This window comes from Polypterus senegalus, chromosome 2, assembly GCF_016835505.1.
Source record: "Polypterus senegalus isolate Bchr_013 chromosome 2, ASM1683550v1, whole genome shotgun sequence".
Classification (NCBI taxonomy): Eukaryota; Metazoa; Chordata; class Cladistia; order Polypteriformes; family Polypteridae; genus Polypterus; species Polypterus senegalus.
The window spans coordinates 176,687,284-176,702,779 of NC_053155.1; the positions used below are offsets into that span (position 1 = coordinate 176,687,284).

General features: G+C 39.1%; 1 protein-coding gene across 1 annotated transcript in view; it reads left to right on the forward strand.

Annotated features, from left to right (window-relative positions):
* tbx19 (T-box transcription factor 19) overlaps positions 1-15,496 on the forward strand; it is a 101,803-nt gene that overhangs the window by 51,135 nt on the left and 35,172 nt on the right. Inside the window, exon 3 of the mRNA XM_039744966.1 lies at positions 5,998-6,132. Coding sequence (XP_039600900.1) covers positions 5,998-6,132 — 135 coding nt within the window. The remainder of the gene's footprint in view (positions 1-5,997; positions 6,133-15,496) is intronic.

Consider the following 15,496-nt stretch of genomic DNA (forward strand, 5'->3'; position numbering starts at 1 on the left):
GTGGCCTACCTAATGTCCCAACACTGCACTCTCTGTGAGGAGAAACTGGAAAAACACTCCGGCAAAATAAGAACTTACACAGGTTCCACATTAAACATGGCAACAGATATGTTCCTGTAGCAACTCACTTGAACAGCCATGGACACTGTAAGATGGACTTAAAAGTCACTGTGCTTATGGGCAACTTTAGAACACAGCAAGATAGAAAAGAATGGGAGGTTAAACTCTTGCTAAAATTGAACACATTACAACATGGTTTGAATACAGACAAGAGTTTTATGGCCACATAGAAGGATTGTTTGCATATCTCGAACTATCCCAGATAACCTGACTACAGATCCACATTGTATGAAAAAACTCATCAGAAACTTCAAAAGAACAACTGTTTGTTGGACAGTTATCTTATCAAAAGATCTTGACTATATACATTGTTCTCCTCTCTTGCTAAATGAACCTTAGCCTGGATAGGTCTATTATTTTTTTACATCTTAAGATGTCTCACTTAAAGGTTTTCCAGTGCTGTATCTGCCATAGTTTCTATATAAGCACAGGGAATTCCAGTTTCTGTATTACATCTTGCCTGAAGAAGGGGCCTGAGTTGCCTTGAAAGCTTGCATATTGTAATCTTTCTAGTTAGCCAATAAAAGGTGTCATTTTGCTTAACTTCTCACTACATCCATAATGACTAACACGTCATATCACCCCAGTTGTACAAGTGTTATTTGTTCAGTAGCCTCAACATGGGATACTGCAGCCCACAGCCTTAAGCCCTGCTGCTAAGCAGATGCACGAGCAATGTAACCTAAACGAGTTAGCAAACTATTATAGTCTACGGATCTAGCATTACTGTTGTCTCATGGGGTCAGTGCAGTTGCCTCACCATGACAGGTATACACATCTAATGCAATGATGTTCTCCATTTGCATTCACTGTACTCAACAAAGGGCACCTTACTTTTGATATTACTATAATCAAGATTGTACCCTTAGCATAGGCTTCAGCTTGTCACTGCTTGGTATCACACCTTAGTCCCCCCACAATTTTCTCCCACTGAGTAAACTTTCACAGATAATATAACCAGATAATGTAAAGGAGATGTTTGGCAACTTGGACAGCTAGGACTGATGTTATGTACCGAGATAATAGCACAACTTGGATGCAACAGCCTTGCACTTCAAACAATGATAAGGTTACTAGAGTAATTTTGTTTTCTTTTTAATTGCCTGCTAACCTTTCTGCTGCCATGGGATGAATTTGTGACAGCATTGTGAAACTGGTACAGATCGGGATATGAAAACATCCAAGAAGACTATCATGAATCAAAGATTAATATGTGATTACAAAGCTCAAATCAAAAATATTTGCAAAAAAGTATAAATACCAAAAGAGCAAAAGAAAAGCCACTCACAAAAAGGATCTAGTATTAGCTCTGGCCTAAATCGTGACAGACAGGATAGCAATGGATGAACAAAATACACCTAACTAGGCTATGTGGAAGTTTTATAACATGATATATTCAAATAATCAGTCCAAAAATAAATAAAGCAGGAAAAACAAAATCTATATGGTTTAAAAACTTAACAGGTGTAAAATATAAAACAGAAAGATTATGAAAAGGTGGGGAAGTGTAAGGTGAACTCTGTATATTTGATGTCACTAAATAAAAAAAGTCAGTAATACAAAGAACGTCTTTTCAGACTGACTCACGATGACAGTGGAACTCCCTAAAAAGAAGGCAGAGTGGAAGAGGCAGGATCAGGCATTTGTGAACCGGAAGTAATGTAACTGCTGCTGCTGATCATCAGATCTGTTAGGGAGAAAGGAGGAGAAACATTAGGCAACAGCGAGAACTCTTGACTCGGGGTGGAATTAAGATTTGATGAGCCCACAAGCCCACATAGAAAAAAACACCAAGGGTGGCAACTCATGACAGCATTAGCTTAATACACATTAATCATAATTAAGCTATTTTTACGCTATAATTCTGCCACAATTCTCAAAAATAGCACATAATTAGAAACCTACAATAATCATGAAGTTAGAATCAAATGTAGTCTGGAAAAATAAAGGTCAAAAGCCAAAAAATGTTATGAATCAAATAACAAAACGCTATTTGAAATATGAAAGCTAAAGTCAAAAAGCATGTGAAAAACCTAACTGCCAAAATTGATTTTTAAATAGCTAAATGTACTGCAGGGCGGCACGGTGGCGCAGTGGTAGCGCTGCTGCCTCGCAGTTAGGAGACCCGGGTTCGCTTCCCGGGTCCTCCCTGCGTGGAGTTTGCATGTTCTCCCCGTGTCTGCGTGGGTTTCCTCCGGGCGCTCCGGTTTCCTCCCACATTTCAAAGACATGCAGGTTAGGTGGATTGGCGATTCTAAATTGGCCCTAGTGTGTGCTTGGTGTGTTTGTGTGTGTCCTGCGGTGGGTTGGCACCCTGCCCAGGATTGGTTCCTGCCTTGTGCCCTGTGTTGGCTGGGATTGGCTCCAGCAGACCCCCGTGACCCTGTATTCGGATTCAGCGGGTTAGCAAATGGATGGATGGATAAATGTACTGCAAGAATGCACACAGTATCCAGAAATTTGGACAAAATTAGTAGCCTGCTGCTATTTTGTATAAGCCAGGAATGATAACTCAAGCCATAACCTGACCACAGTATCACCTGATCAGTAACTAGCATAGCAAGAATCTAAACTAATAAAAGGCAAAGCCCTCACTGACTCACTCACTCACTCATCACTAATTCTCCAACTTCCCGTGTAGGTAGAAGGCTGAAATTTGGCAGGCTTATTCCTTATAGCTTACTTATAAAAGTTAAGCAGGTTTCATTTCGAAATTCTAACCGAAACCAATGTACGTACTTATTTCGGTGGTATGACGCCACTGTCAGCCGCCATATTGAACTTTCCAACGTCACTAATTCTCCAACTTCCCGTGTAGGTAGAAGGCTGAAATTTGGCAAGCTCATTCCTTACAGCTTACTTACAAAAGTTAAGCAGGTTTCATTTCGAAATTCTACGCGCAACGGTCATAACGGTTGACAATGTTCGCCATGTTGAACTTTCTTATTTATGGCCCCATCTTCATGAAATTTGGTAGCCGGCTTCCCTGCGCTAATCGAAACCAAAGTATGTACTTATTTCGGTGGTATGATGCCACTGTAGGCCGCCATATTGAACTTTTCAACGGTCTTTATTACATTCGGGCCCATCTTCAAGAAATTTGGTACGCAGGTTCCCAACGCTAACTGAACCCTACTTACTTACATACATATATACGTCCATTGCCTGCAGCTCGGTCACCGTGTGAGGCGGCGTTGGGTCCCCCATCCCAACACCTTCCACGTTGTTGGCTGCCTGCCTATATAAGGCCGTCCATCGCTCCAGTCTCTACATTCCCTTCCTTGCTTCGCCACGGGATTCACGTCTCCCTGCGGATAACTACAGCCTTTTTATTTAATCCACGGCTTCTCTGCTGTTTTATTGTTCATTTATTATGAGATAATTATACTACACAGGAGCACTGTAAGAGTTAAATGCTTAAGCCCTTCACCTATGGATCTGCATGTGAGTTGATGGCTGCCGCTGAATTGTTCGGTTGTCGCTTTCAAGTGTACCGGAATGGCCAAATATTTTACACCTTTCGACAACCACCAATGCCTCTTAAACATCTTAGATTCACAGGTGACGATTTCAGTAGTGGACACTTTGATGTTTATGAATGTTTAAACTCTCAAAAGCTGGACATGAAGTTATCGATGAAACCGAGTTGTATACTTACAACGCTTGACAGATGCCGAATGTCTTCAACACAAGTTGCTAGTAAATAATATGGCTTTGTCATTCAAGGCAGCCAAAAATCAGATTGCAAAATGGGTCATATAACAATAACTTGATTCAACAGTTATGTGCAGAATTAAATTCTGCATGTTCCAAGACACCCAAATCATTACATTAATATTTAGAAAATGGAAGAATCTAATTGTTTTTTTATAGAAGTTTCTATCTAGGTGGCATCAGTGTAATTCCTTGCAAGGAGCATGCTTTTCGGTTGTCTTTCTTAACAGTACTATATAGTTCTTTGTTAAGGGGTGCTGTGCTGATTGATTGACGTGTCCCTTGACCCTGAATTAGATTAAGTGGGTTTGACAACGGATGCCTATATTTGTAAACCAGAATGAAACTCCGACCTTCTGAACAGTAGTACTAAATATAAAAATAAACCAAACTGAAATGGTAATTGAGTTTCTATAACACATTCTGAGTTCAGCACACCTAAACACAAAACTGTTTGCATTAAAGTGGCAGCAAGGTCAAGTAGATTCTTTTCGTAGTGTACAGAGCCCATAGTGACACTCTAGTTATTGACAATGTGAAAATACTGCTTGCCAACTGTAAAAGTCTTCTCATAATTGTCACTCCTCCAGGGGAAAACAGCAATTATACTGTTATTAACTTTTCTGTGTTTTTATATCATGTACAGAGGTCCACTCCATGACAGTACTTTCTGTAGATCATGTTAATGGGCTGAACAGTTTCTAAGAAAGCTTATGCTTACCTGCATTACAGATGTGTACTTTAGATATTAAAATACTGGCCTGCAGAGGAAAAATCCTAAAATGTGTATCTGTTTTACAGTAAAGCAGTGAGTATGATGTGTCATTTTATTTGAAAACATGAATGGTCATTGATAAATAGCTATATTAATTTTGAGATTAAGCAGTAGATTGATTGGCAGCTATAGATTGCGTACATGTATGAGCAAGTGTGAGATCTCCCCAAGATTGACTTTAGAGGGTTGGCTTATGCCTTGCCACCTGAATTAGCTCTTGCCCCCCATATTTCTGTACTAATTCAGTACTGAATAAGTGGGAGCAGAATGTGCATAACCAAAAGTAGATATTTTTTAGCTTTATTGTAATTTTCCTGGGTTCCATGCTGAGATGTCATTTGCAGATGTTGCCAGATTTGATTAATGAAAAGAAGATGACAAAATATCTTTTCTGTCTTCCGAACGCATAAACCAGTATGTCACTGTTCTATTCTATAGACACATTGAAAGTTCAGGTGAGAGTATTACACAATATTGTTTTGTGGAAGAATAATTTTAGGGTAACATAGCATTCATGTTAAAGAAATAGCATAAAGGGTTAGTAAATGTGGGAAATGTGGGAAACCAAATAAAGGTCAAGTGAACAACAAAATGTACACTTTAATAACTTTAATTGATGCTCAATTAAATAAAGAATGTACCAGAAGAAAGGTTGATGTAATATACAAAATGTACTGAAGGATGACTAAGAGATGACTAAGAAATCAGCACATGTCCTATAAACTAGAATGGACAGTTGTTATATGCACAGAAATTTCAAGGGTTGTGTCTCATCTCAAAAGGTACAAGAACCAGAATATAAGACTTTTATTTTATATAAATCATTTGGGTGTAAACCAATGAACCAACCAGAGTAAAATGTATGCATTGATTGACACTGTATGTAAATTCAACAGTTTATAAAATGAACCTCTATTCTTTGTTTCCCAGACCATTCTGTAATGGAATGCTCCCTCCAAGGCATTTTGCTGAGGAGTAATTAAAAGATACAATGAACAGCTTTTCTCCTGCCTTTAATCTTTAAGATAAAATTTTGACCACAGTTTCCTTGATGCATTTTTGGTAGAAATATTACTGAAGGATCAAAAAGCTCCCTAGTATTTTCATTGTCCATTTGTGTGACACCTGAATTTGTCATAACCATTTTGCATTTCATGAATTACATATAGCCACATTGACCCATTCCTTCAACCAATTGCCTTGTTTTGAAACATTCTTCCTCTAAAAACTGTTTCAAAAGCTGCAAGCATGCCATATTTGACTTTCTTTCCCTTATTTCCAGTTAATTTTTGTTTGCTTATTTCAAAATCGGTATAAAAAAATTAAATGTTGAGAAAAAGGAAACAACTGAAATTGCAAGTCCTCACCTTGTTCTTTTTCCATTGTAGATCATGCTGAATTCCCTGCACAAGTATGAGCCTCAGATCCACATTGTGAGAGTTGGAGGAAGTCATAAAATGGTCACCAACCTGTCATTTCCAGAAACCCAGTTTATTGCAGTCACAGCATACCAAAATGAAGAGGTTAGTGACTGGTACTTTCATTTAAGAAATCTTCATTTAGTGTTGTGCCTTTCATTTTCATTGCAATTATACAGGTTTAAAGCATTACTTGATTTATTTACAAGCTTATTTAGTCTATTGCTTATAATAATTTCAGTGTACAGTAACTGGACAGAAAGAAAATATGGAGTAAGTACAGGCTAAATAAGGAAAGCAATAACTAACTGTAGCTATAAGAAGGCTCAACCAGCAAAATGAGAAAGCAAATACTTTTTGTATTGTCAATATTTCTGAAACTTTCTTTCCATTCATTTTTTTGTCAGGAAACAGTGGTTAAAGTGGCTACTTCTCCCTTTGAAAATTATGCATGAACGTATGCTGGGTAATACAGATTTCTTTACATCCCAAAGTCATGTAATTTACTGCGATTGTGACCATCAAAGGACTGCTCTAAACTGGTTCGGGTCATAACCTTACTGGTAGACAGACACTTTTCAGTGAATTTCAATTCCTCTTGTTTGTCTCCAGCTCCAGTTAAATGTGGTGTTTCTCAGGGATCTATATATGTTCATCTCATAGGAGCCATTTTTAGGAAGTATTTCTTTTCACTGTTATGCTGATGACACACAGGTTTATATTCCTGAGTGCATGTTTGCAATGAATAAGCTGAACAACTCTCTTGAACTAAGCTCCTGGATGTCTGACAATTGTCTCGATCGTAATCAAAATACAATGGAAGTGCTGATAGCTGGTCCTGCAGCCAAAGCTCAAACTGATTTTAGTTCCTTGTCTATTTCATGGATTTTTGCACACCTTAAGTTCATAATCTTGGTGTTATTTTTAACCATAACCTCCCTTTTGAGAAACAGATTAATTCTGTGGTCAAGAGTTGTTTTTTTTCAGCTTCATCTTTTAGTCAAAGGTAAGGATCGTTTAATTACTATAATTCGTTGTATTATGGAAACAGCAAATCCTTGATACATAGGTCCAAGTTTGCTCGCAATGCTGCTTCTTGTTGTTTGGTTGGTACAGGAAACATTTAATTGTGTATCTCCAATTTTAACCACTCTGCACTACTGGTTGTGTTAGTTTCAGAACTGATTTTAAAATTTTGCTACTTGTTTTTCAGTACATGAGTATGCCCCTGTCTGTTTATCTGAATTGTGGGTTTTACACTAGCCATCCAGAGAGCTTAGATCTATTGGTCAGTCGTCTCTTGTTGTCCCTCGTACTAAGTGCGAAAAGGGCTTTTGGATCTGCTGCACCTTATCTGTGGAATTAATTACCTAATTACATTAAGGAGTCACCTTCAACTGAACTATTTAAAACTAGATTGAAGACACATTTCTATTCTCTAGCTTTCAGTGACCTTTAGTGATACTGATGGTATCCTTCACCTTACGAGTCATTTGTTTGTTTCAATTACTGCTGGTTTTATTGTGTTTTATTGTATTTTATTCTGTTTATTTTATTTATGCTTATTGTATGTTTTATTGTAAAGCACTTTGGCAACAGCATTACTGATGTTTTAAATGTGCACTATAAATAAATTGATGTTGACCTTGACATTAAGTTGATCCCATATGAGTGGGTATGAGTGTATGTGCGTGTGTATATTTAGAAATGGGCTAGAATCCCATCTATAGTTTGTTCTTGCATCATACCTGGTGCAATCAGGGTAGGCTCTGGACTACGATTTCAGCTAGAATCCTACAAACATGTCTGACTGGGAACCAAACAGTTTAAGATTACATAAATTGTAAACATATTTCACAAAGGCCTAAACTCCACTTCCAAACACATACTACATCAAAGAGTACATTGTGGCATTTAAATAATTTAGTGTAAATAAGAAAACAATAAGCTTGGCTACAATAGTTCCCCATTAGTGACTTTGAGTGCAGGATTTTGATTAATAAAATGACACTCAGCCTCACTAAGTCTGCCAAGTTTGCTCATTAATCATCTATGTATTGTGCAGGCCAGGACTCCATTCTCAGCACGTCTGAATTTTAATCTGAAATTTAAACACAAAAATATTAGTCTTCCTGAGAAACGGGATTAACCCTTGAGCACAAAATTATTGTAGGATTAAATAATGACTGCTAAATTGCATACAAGTGCATATAGTTGTTTGACTAACTGGACATGAAGATATCATCTGTGCACTTTCCTCAGTCAAGCATTCAGACTTCTGGTCCTGCAATGCAAGTCCCAAGAAAATCGTACTTTTTCTAGTGAAAGAAACAAAGCTTCACTCTTTGTTTAGGCAAGTGAAAGTCCATAACCTATATCTTAACCCACAAGGAGGTCCACTTTAAATGGATGAAATATAATTTTGAGGATGTTTCAAGCAGTTTTTATAGTTCAACTAACAACACTCCTGTTTGTACTATTAGCCTACACATTGGTCCTTGAGAAAGACAGTAAATAACTTGATTGATAAAAGTTAGTAACATCAACACTTTCTCAAGCAAGTTTATAAATGTAATCCAGCTTGCTTGACAAAGGTTTACACTGTACACAGGCTACTTGTCTAAAGTTTGATTAAGGTTCAAATATTCCTTCACATAAGCCCAGTCCAACATCTGCAATAAGATGCTGCAGATGTTCTATCAGACGGTTGTGGCGAGCACCCTCTTCTACGTGGTGGTGTGCTGGGGAGGCAGCATAAAGAAGATGGATGCCTCATGCCTAGACAAACTGGTGAGGAAGGCAGGCTCGATTGTAGGCACAGAGCTGGACAGTTTGACAGCTCTGTGGCAGAGTGATGGGTGCTGAGCAGGCTCCTGTCAATCATGGAGAATCAGATGAACAGTACCATCTCCAGACAGAGGAGCAGCTTCGGCGAAAGACTGTTGTCACTGTCCTGATCCACTGACAGACTGAGGAGATTGTTCCTCCCCCACACTATGCGACTCTTCAATTCCACCCGAGGGAGTAAATCTTAACATTATACAATGATATTGTCTGTTAGCCAATACCTGCATTTTTTAACTTGCACTGCACTTTTATCACTATTTCATTAATATTGGTTTTATCAGTATGCTGCTGCTGGCATATGTGAATTTCCCCTTGGGGATTAATAAAGTATCTATCTACCTACCTATCTTCTGGTCCTAGTGGATCAACTTATCTTAATGTAGTTTAGTTTAATCTGATACAGCGCAGTAACCCCATTAGAAAATAGGGTTTGGGAAAACAGTAGACAGATGGCTTTAACACAGTAAATGGGAAGAGTGACGAATCTATCAGTTCAATACTTCTGTAGCAGAGGCTTTAGAATTGGCAACAGTTTCCAGTGGTGATGCCTACATGAATGATATGTGGACAATGCATGGGGAAGTGAAATCCCCTAACCCAGGGGTCCTCAATCACAGTCCTGGGGCCTCATGTATAACGCCGTGCGTAGAACTCGCACTATAACATGGCGTAAGCACAAAAGCTGAAATGTGCTTACGCACAGAAAAATCCAGATGCAGGAATCTGTGCGTACTCCAACTTCCACGTTCTTCCGCTACATAAATCCCGACCAGCGTGAAAACTAACGCTCGTGCACGCGCATTATGTAACACCCCAAATTCTCCCAGAATTACGCCTATTTGAATATGCAAATCAATATAAATCGCCCTTAAGCGCAGCCTTCTGTGAAAAGACAATGGGAAAAGCACAGGGAAAATATAAGAATTTCAGCGAATACCAAGTGGAGGCAAAGGAAAAACATACTATTTGTTCAAATAAACCGTGGTATAATCAACAAAAGGAAGTTGATCGAGTGACATAGCGTGTTGGAGAAACTTGAAAGCTCACATTCACAAATCGCACAGTGCCGGAAATAAAAAGAAGTCACATATCAAAGTCGCGTGAAAAGCCGAGTTGTAAGCCCACTGTCTGAGTGTCATATGAAAGCTTATTAGGGTACAGAGAAAAAAGGCACACAGTGGGGAAAAAGCACGAAATGTCAACTTCAATCTCAACATTTCCACTTTAATCACGTAGTTTATTTTGTCATTAAAGTAGAACATCATAAACTTCATCTTAAAATCGTTTAATTAACCAGTTTCTCAAATCACATCATAATTAAAGTAGCACGTTAAATGCTTTGTTTTGTATTTGATCTTCTATGTGCTCTGTGTGTGTGAATCACTACTTGCTTTTTAAACCGGCTCTCTTCCTCCAACTGGACACAGAATCCATTACATTCGTAATATTACAGTTCTCTGAATAACTAAAATACTGAGATGTATACGTGATATCATTTTCATGATGATAGGAGTTAAAGCACGTTATTAAACATGTGTTTCACTTCGATGAAATAATTTATTGCAGCAGTACAATCAGGGGCGGCTCTAGGCTTGTGGTGGCACTGGGCAGAGGAAGAATCGGTGGCTCCTTCGCCCGCCCGTCAGTAAGGTAGCTTATGCACAGTGGATGGCTGCATAGCCGCCTCGTGCTCATGACACAAGCATTTAACTTTTGCGAAATTTGTCGCTGTGTTTTTAGCTGTGTTGTTATTTTCTCTTTCTGTTTTATATTCAATATATATTGGCGTAGCCGTCACTGCAGTCAGTGCTTTTCTTTACCCAAGTAACCGATCGCCATACAATCAGCTCTGTAATAGACGTTAAGCCATCTGTAAGCTTAGCGCCGATTCTTCAAAGCGTTTAAAAAACTTTGAAATATCTTCGTAGTACATGTTTAATTATTCTATCCTTAACGACACTCCCAGTGAAGAATATAGATTATTTAAATGAAGTTAAAGTTTTATCTGTATAATTTAATAAACATATTTTGCTGAATTTCACCTTATAAATGATATCGTTTCTGTTTCTGAACCGCGAGGTCCGTACAGGAAAGGCTTTAAAACATTTTGCAGTGGCTGAGACAGCGTGTCCTTGAAGCTGTATACCGATAATTCCCTTTCCGATCAGCTGCTGCTGTGATTCACACTCAGATACAGTGATATAAATACTCTGAGTGGTGCAGTGAGAGAAATATTGAAAAAGATGATCCACTGTGGCAACTCCTAACAAGAGGAGCTGAAAGAAGAAGAAGAAGGAGAGTAACAACGCTAAAGCAGTTATGGTATTTGGAATACTATGGCTGTTCCCTCTACCATTATATTGTTACAAGTTAATTACAATCAGATGCATTACACTAATAAACAATATGCGGTTAGTTTCGGTGTATTTATAAAGCTGCGTCAGGAAAATAAGGTGTAACCACACAGGAACAGTAGCACTGCTTTGACGCTGGGTGCCGCCAGTCTGCAAAACCGAGGAGAACTTGCGTCGACAAGGTATGAGGTACCGTGGAAAAGTGCGTGGATTTACGCCAAGTGTAGGTTTTATACATCGCGATTTGAACGTGGAAAAGTTCTTACGCAACATTTCTGTGCATACGCACCGTTTATACATGAGGCCCCTGGAGAGCCGCAGTGGCTGCAGGTTTTTGCTCCAACCCAGTTGCTTAATAAAAAGCACTTATTGCTAAAGTAACACTTCTGCTTCACTTTAGTGATTTTGAGCCCTTATTGCTTAATTTTGTCTTAAACAGCTATTTTAATTGCTCCTTATTATCAATAACATGCAAATGACAAGAGAGAGCAGCATTTCTCCATTTAGCTTATTTACATTTACACCTGTGTGTATTTATCTGCACTATTGGGTTTAATTAAATACTTGGAAGAAAAATGAAGAGAAAAAAGTGAAGGACTGAGAATTACTCGTCCATTTTAGCCTTCAAATCATTTGCATGATAGAAAGGGAAAGAAAATCTAGGATATGAGAATGACCTGACATAGCAGAGTTAATTTAATTTCATAGCTTGTTAGTGCTTTATTGGCAAGAATTGCTTTCTAATTAAGCAACCAGGTCAGAACAAAAACCTGCAGCCACTGCAGCTCTCCAGGACTGGGATTGAGGACCCCTGCCCTAACCAATATTCTGCCTTTCAGATCAATACCCTTGTCCTTCTATAACGTCATGGCTGCGGAAAGTGAGAGTTACATGTGGTACCTGAAAAAATCATTCTATCCACCGTTGCAGGCTAGGATGCAAATGGGTGAAAAGTTTCAATGTTTGCACAGGATGCTACTATTAAAGCTATGTGAATTGTATTTCTGTAGAAATCCTCAATATTTTAAAAGAAGTTAACATAACAGAGAGAAGAAGTAAACTTCTTTTGGTTGCACTAGGAAGGTAAGCATTAACCCATCAAGAGACAACAATAGTGGTAGTGATAGTGGGATAAAAGTACTATGATGATATTCATGATGGACAGAGCAAGATATGCTGAGCACATTTGTCATGAAATCCAATGAGTTGTCTTTGGCAGTGCCATCTGCCTCTCATCCAAATGAGGTGCTAGACAATAAGGAGAGGCGTGGATCCAGAAGGGGTGGTGAGTTTTGCTTGGAAAGGTCGCTTCCAATGAGGATCAATGGCAGATTTCCTTATGTAGAAAAAGTCTTTGGGCTAGAAGGAATAGCACTCCCCAGTAGCTTTGGAAAACACCTTTGTAACTGGTAAGTGAACGGAGCAGTCTAGTTAAAGCAATAGAATGGAAATGTGTCCTTTGAGATAATAGATACAAGTCTGTCTTCTTGACTGTATGAGATAACTGAGGAAGATGTCATCCTGAAAAATATAAGGATTGAAGTTTCAGCATTTTAAGTCCTGTTTCATTGCAAATTTTTTTTTGTCACATTGCTTTGCAAAGTAGCATTAATTTGTTCTGCAGCTGTGAGTGATAAGTACAGTACAGGTGGAGGTGGATTTATAGCCTCTTACATACACTCTGAGACTAATTTTACAAACAAAATGTATGCAACTGCCACTAGCTATTGTAAAAGTGATCCTGGAATGTGCAAAATATTTATCTATGGTTTTTGTATTGGCTCCTCTTCAAGAGATTGCCTGTCTCTACTTCCTCAACATGTCTACAATCACCAAAACATGTTCATGCTACATTTTGCTTAGATAACTGGACAACATGTACTGGCATTTATGAAAAAGGTTCCCATGGCTTGGGAATGTATGTGGCAGGTATGCATGATACTTAAATAATGGACTCCACTGCATCCACTGAACAGTGTAATTTCCGAGGCAGAGGAGTAGCTTCAGTGACAGACTTTTGTCACTGTCCTGCTTCACTGACAGACTGAGGAGATCGTTCCTCCCCCACACTACTCTTCAATTCCACCCGGGGGAGTAAATGCTAACATTACTCAAAGTTATTGTCTGCTTTTACATGCATTTTTATTACTATTTAATTTAATATTGTTTTTTGTATCAGTATACTGCTGCTGGATTATGTGAATTTCCCCTTGGGGTTAATAAAGTATCTATCTAATGGGCGTTTCATACAATTTTCACAAATTTGTTAAGGCAGGGTGATGTACCCAGGTGCAAATCATGTTTGATTAACACCGACGTTCTACTCCTTACAACCATTAAATGATAAAAGTCATTAAAGAACAGACTGGGCTACCCCTGCGTGACCATCAGTGGAGCACCACTGTCTTATCAGCATCATCCAAAAAAACAGCCCTTTGAAGTCTACAACTATATTTCTGAGAGGGGTGCAATTTCTTAGAACCCATCAATGTTTGCAAGATCAGGATGTAGGAAGGAGGTGGCAGACAAACCATCCATCCATTTTCTAACCCGCTGAATCTGAATACAGGGTCACGGGGGTCTGCTGGAGCCAATCCCAGCCAACACAGGGCACAAGGCAGGAACCAATCCCGGGCAGGGTGCCAACCCACCGCAGGGCAGACAAACCAGATAATACAATAGGCCCAATAATAGATAGAGCTGTCTTCTTGGCATAGTAATGAGACAAGCATTCCAAGATGTCTTCAGTTCTATCAGTAGAGTTCACAACAACTAAAGAATGAAAAAGGATTGTATACAAAACGATAGTCACTATGTGGCTATATTTAAGAAGAATCCTAACATGTCATGACAACTACAAGTGAGAATATTTGTTCAGGAAAGAGCAGATATATCACCAGACTGGGCAGAACCAATAGAGATCAAGCAAATGGATTTAATGCAATACATAGAAGCATTGATGGTTTAGCCACACAAGGTCCCAGTGGAAGAGAAAAAGGGAAGAACCACCTACAAAAAGTTCAGAATCTTCATTTATGTGATAAAGGAGATTGCTGAAGATAGCCTTTTAACAGTGGTGGGACTCCTAACCTTGTGATGTTGAATAATTAGACAAGGATCATAAAAGATAAAATTACAAGCTCATATTTGACTAGTGAGTCACAGTGAAAAGTGGCAATGCATGAGAGAAAGCCAGCTACAGAGTGATGGATTAGTAATATGATATATATGAATATTAATTTCAAATAAGCATCAGCAGCTGCATGTAGATATACAAGGTGGACATGGGCCATAGGATCAAACTGGCACACATCGGCAATGACCTGTTATTTTGGTAATGTCCTTGTCAATGTGTCGATAAGCTGCAAACTACACCATCTAGTGCATCACATAACTTAAAATTTAAGTGGTCACTTATAAACGAAAGAAGATATTTTTGAAGGGATGCCTTAACCATAAAGACCCATTCCTTAACTACTTAACTCAATGCTTTGGGGGTACACTGCAGATGACTGTGGTTATCCGCCTACCAGGCATTACCACTTTTAAGGGCAAGGTCCTATGGATTGGTTAAAGTGGACTTTTCAAAATAAACATTAAATCACATACCTGTTTAAGTCATTAAGTGCAGGGTGCGCATTCGCGGTCATTTTAACTTTGTCTTATGCGGGTTCACGCAGCGGGACGCCGGCGTGAGGTCGGGCGCGTCAGGCCTGCAGAAGGACGCTGCGCTTACCCTGTCATGAAGGCGAGCGCCTCTTTACTCGTTCTGTTGGCCAAGTGTGGTGCGAAGTGTTTTGTGTATGAACGTACGTACGTGCATACATGCATGCATTAGCGTGAGGAAGGAATTTACAAAGAAAAGAAACTTCCTTTTGTAGTGCGCATCGGCTCTTCCGAGGAAGCGTATTGGGATGCACACCAGTTCGCGCTCGTCCTCACTCGCGCACACGCGAGGCCGCTAGCACTATTTATTACATGCCCTACAAAGGTTGAGCGAAGCACCTGTGCAGAAAGCACCTGATGGTGACGCGATTGGTTAAAGGGAGCAGCGTGTCGCAGGATTGGGTACACGTTTGTGCCCCGACTATAAGAGGAACTTCCTGTCTCTTTAGGATTTACTTTAGACTCGGTGGTGTGAATATTTCAGGCCCCCTTAAGTATACCAAACAGCGGCTTGTGCCTTATTTAGTAAATTTCGTGTATGTATTATAGATACGTCCTATTGCAGCTTTATTTTGGTGGAGGTATTTATATAGATTTTGGGT